Genomic DNA, 4,434 nt, shown 5'->3' on the forward strand with positions numbered 1-4,434 from the left:
CTAAATTCTACGATAGCCTAATAAAAATTTAGGTAACAAACAAAACAAGGTACTACTCATCATTAATCAAAAAATGCCAATAAAGACTAAAGTTTGACTAGAGTGTTCCTCTAGTTTTTATATTTTTTAATAAGGGGCAAATTATGATGCAGAAAGACTCAAGTTTCTGCTCTTTCTGGCAGCAATCGATTTCTTTTTGTTTCATATACGTTGCCAGCCTCAGAGAAGAGTCTCTCACTGTAAACAGAACTAGCTGGACAACAAAGGTAGACCTTAGCGAGGCGCGACATTTCAGGATATCTAAGACTGTTACGGCTCCACCACTCAAATGGGTCGCTGTTGCGATTTACAACTGGTAACGTAAAGTAAGAGTGCAGTTCATGAGCGGCACTTGACTTCTCATCGTGAACATCCTCGATTCTCCTTGATACCAAGTCATTGTAGCATTGCCAGAAATTACGATGTGTTGCTGCTTCTACATTGTCTCCGCCAGTGCTGCTTTGAAGATGTTGACCTTTATCTGTCTCAGCAGTATCATTCCACCTAGTAGATACGTCTTGACTGGTGGTCTGGTGGTCTGGTCTTGTCTGGTGGTCTGGTAAGTGAAGTTCTCGCCGCAAATCACGAAGTTTTGACTGAGCTATATTAGAATGGTTAAAATGCGTAACAATGCGTCTGGATTTTGCAATAATTTGTGCCATTGTATCATGTTTTAATGCAGCATGAATGGCCAGTTGTAAAGTATGGTGAAACAAGGAACTCCATTAAAAATCGAGTCATCGATGGCTTTCGCCACATTTCTGCCATTGTCTCTTACAATAGCATGAATTTTATCACTGTTTATATCCCACAAAGTTAGAATCTCTTTGAGGCAGTTTCTGATATTCATAGCTGTGTGTGTAACTGGGAAATGTGTCATTTGTAGGACTGCATGATGAAACTTGAAACTATCATCGAACCAGTGTGCTGTGAAACTTAAAAAACTTTCCATGTTGTTAATATTTGTCCACAAATCCGTTGTGACTGAAATCGCAGCTGCACTGAGCACTCCTTTACGAATTTCAGTCTTAGTTTCTTCGTAAAGACGTGGAATAATATTGTCAGTGAAAAATTTTCTACTTGGTAGGTTATATTTTGGTTTCACTTTTTTCATAAAGTTTTTGAAGCCTGTATTTTCAACCATTGATAACGGCTGGTAATCCAGGGCAATCATTTCACCAATGGCAACACTAACTATCTTTGATCTAGAATCTTCATGAGACCACTGTACGACAAAGCTTTCTTCAATATTTTGCTGGTATTTTTGAGATAAACTAGCTTCTGAAGAACCTGGCAAGATTGGAGTTGGTGGTAGAAGTTCCGATTGTGGCTGTGACTGCGACTGCGACGTACCCGGCGACGGATCCTCTTCTCTTGACAAACTACTTTTAATCGCAGAACCTAGTTGAGGCATCAGTAGTGAATGTTTGTACTTAATATGATTAGTCATGCTCGTAGTATTTGCCTTTTTCCCCTGACCACCACGAGAAATAACTGTTTGACACTGATTGCACTTCACTTTACTGCTTCCTTCTCCCTCTAATTCATCAAAAAAAAATCCAAATGCGTGATTTCTTTTTCGACATAACGCAAACTATCTCAATTAGTTACTTTCACTATTCATTAAATTATTTGCACTCTGTTAGCTTCGTAATTCAACGTTATATAATTTTAATTAATTAAAAACCAATATATCACCGTTTACAAATAAATGAATGCCGCAGAATGAACGACGTAATGTCAACAAAAACATGTCCTGACAGGTCCGCGTGGGCGCCGGCCGCAGCGCCTACGCTACGAACCTAGAGCGCGCTTACGAATATTTCCGACGTCACCCGAATTCTACCGAAATTAATGATCGGCCTAGCCGACTAGTCGGCTAGTCGGCCAAAGTCATAGTCGGCCCATCTCTAGTTAAAACCCATTAAGGTCCAAAATCGAGGTCAACAATTGTAAATCGAATTTTATTCAAATTTAGTCATATTAAGGGCGCGTTCAAATTAGCCGCTGTTAGTCGCGCTGCAGCAGCGCTGCAGCCGCGCGGCTGCCGGGTGACCGCCGCGCGATTGTCACTTTTCACACAATTTCTAGAAGCGCTGCAACCGCACGGCGGCCGCGTGACCGTCGCGCTGAAGCCACGCTCAGTTGCATCACGGCTAGTGAGGTGTAGATGTTAATTTTTCAAATTAACTACGATGAACGAAAATCGAGTTGAAGAATCTATAGAGAATGCAGAACAACACCTTGCAATATGGGATATCAGTTCCACCAATTATTCTAATCGACTGGAAAAAAAGGCATGGGAAAATTTGTCTAAAATTTATTGACAATTTTGAAACTAAAACTACAAATTAAAAAAACAGCAGGTTGTGAGTAATTTTTAATATTTATACGTGAAGTGTGTGCTCCAAGAACTCTGACCCCCCTAACTATTACCTTTTGGTTCTGAATACAAGTGTACGTAAAAACGTAAAAATCCCATAAAAACCCGTAAACAAGGCGAAAACTATTTACAAATATTTTTCGTAAATCAAGTTTTGTAACTATTTAATGGTAGTATTCATTTTGATTATTTTGACAAAATAAAGATAACGAACGGATTCTAAAGGTGCCTACGATATTGTCGATCAACAACGAGAATTATAGACGTTTCGAGTTGTTTGGGAGTGCTCATTGAGAATCTGGCATTAAGTTCTATATCCAAGATGGTTGCCAAGAATTTTCAAAAATTTATTCACATCGACAATGTCGATGATACGGTGTCGAATAAAATTTGGTGGACGCCGTTTCCTTTCACGATTTTGGGTGAAAAGGATTAAAATCCGACTTTGTGTAAAAACCCGGTTAAAACCCGGACGGGTGACTGGGTTCTCTGTTTGCGAACATTGACATGCAAATCGACCAGATGTTGCCGTAGTTCTCGAAGATTCCATTGTATTTTAACAAGAATATATTCTTTTCTACCAAAAGATAGCGGCGTATCGGTTTCATGGATGTTGGAGTCAGTCCCTAAATTTAGAGATTAAAGATAATTTAAATCGAATATATAAGAAGGCGGTAAATCAAGCCAGTAAATGGAAAAATCTAATCAATTTCTTGGAGGGGCCAGTATCTTTTTAATCTAGGTTCTAGATTTGTTGCATTAAATGACTTGGACTATGGGCTTGGGGTATTCATGTTACACATACACGGAAGAAAACACAGTGGAACCGCTGTCGCCAAAACTCACACAACCTTGATGTTAAACACTACAAAATCATCATAACGATTGGTCTTAGTTTCTAAATTAAAAGGTGTAACAAATTCTGGAACGTTAATATAATTTAAACTTTACTGTGTGGGCATATCATTGCAAGATACGACGTTTTGATTTTATATTGAAATTTCATTCAATGTGCTGCCATCTAGCGGCAATAGTTGAAAGTCGTATGAAACAACGAACGATTAACTCCTACTAACATTCTCCAAAAAAATGAACCATATTGCAGCGGTATGATGTTTACTTTCGTTTTTTTATTACAAAAAATCTATTACGATAAACAGAAAATCGAAAAGTTATTATAATTAATTGCACTATAAGGCACTTTCCCACAATTTTCGAGGTTTTGCGTGAGAAAATTATTGACACGACCATAATGGGAAAATGGCAGTTTGAGCTCAAGTATGTAGCACTCCGCGTACTGTTGGCACACGTGTCACGACCATTAAGCACTTCTACTCTATTTATTGTTCTCTCGTAGAAAAGGTGTTTCTATTTCCGGAAATAAGTACTGGTTTTCTGCACGGGTAAAATAATTTCGCGTGGAATTCAAGAACCATATTGTGTTCCACATTTTTCTTGTTTGATATTTTAATAACGAACGACTGTCTTTTGTTTCCTCCGATTTTGGTTCATGCTCGAAAAGTTTCGAGGCGAGATTATGTTTGCTTTTCGTCACTTACAGATGAAAATTATTTGCGCCGATGTGAATAAGGGTGAAGCCATTGTTCAACAGAATTTTATTCATTCCTATAAAAAGAAAACCAGTACACTTATTAGACAAGAACAACCAAAAGGGTCCGTGCGATATTGTTCACGTTTATAATAAAACGGTGAATAGGCTACCCATTCGCTATCATCCGTATAGGGCTTAAAAACCCAACTCAAACATCGAGGAGTCTAATACCTCTTTAGCTTTTTCAGACATTTTTACTTCAAACTTAATAAAATTAAAATTTATCTACAAGTATACACTATCCCTGTTCAGAATGATATTGTTTTATGTCTATCTTAGGGTCGTATTCTAGAACTCTACTCAATGCTTAAGTCAGGACTTGAGTATGATTCAAAGCACTCGAAATCATACTCAAGTCCCTGCCATTAGGGTCGTATTTCCAGTGCTTGTGTTGCCAGTG

General features: G+C 38.2%; 1 protein-coding gene across 1 annotated transcript; it reads right to left on the reverse strand.

Annotated features, from left to right (window-relative positions):
* Positions 1–712: 712 nt before the first annotated feature.
* LOC113231113 (zinc finger BED domain-containing protein 4-like) lies at positions 713–1,489 on the reverse strand. Its single transcript, XM_026465286.1, has one exon. It carries the CDS (start codon positions 1,487–1,489, stop codon positions 713–715), a length of 777 nt encoding a protein of 258 aa, XP_026321071.1.
* Between the last annotated feature and the right edge of the window lie 2,945 nt (positions 1,490–4,434).

Source organism: Hyposmocoma kahamanoa, unplaced genomic scaffold (genome assembly GCF_003589595.1).
Source record: "Hyposmocoma kahamanoa isolate Upper Pololo Valley unplaced genomic scaffold, ASM358959v1 64, whole genome shotgun sequence".
Taxonomy (NCBI): domain Eukaryota; kingdom Metazoa; phylum Arthropoda; class Insecta; order Lepidoptera; family Cosmopterigidae; genus Hyposmocoma; species Hyposmocoma kahamanoa.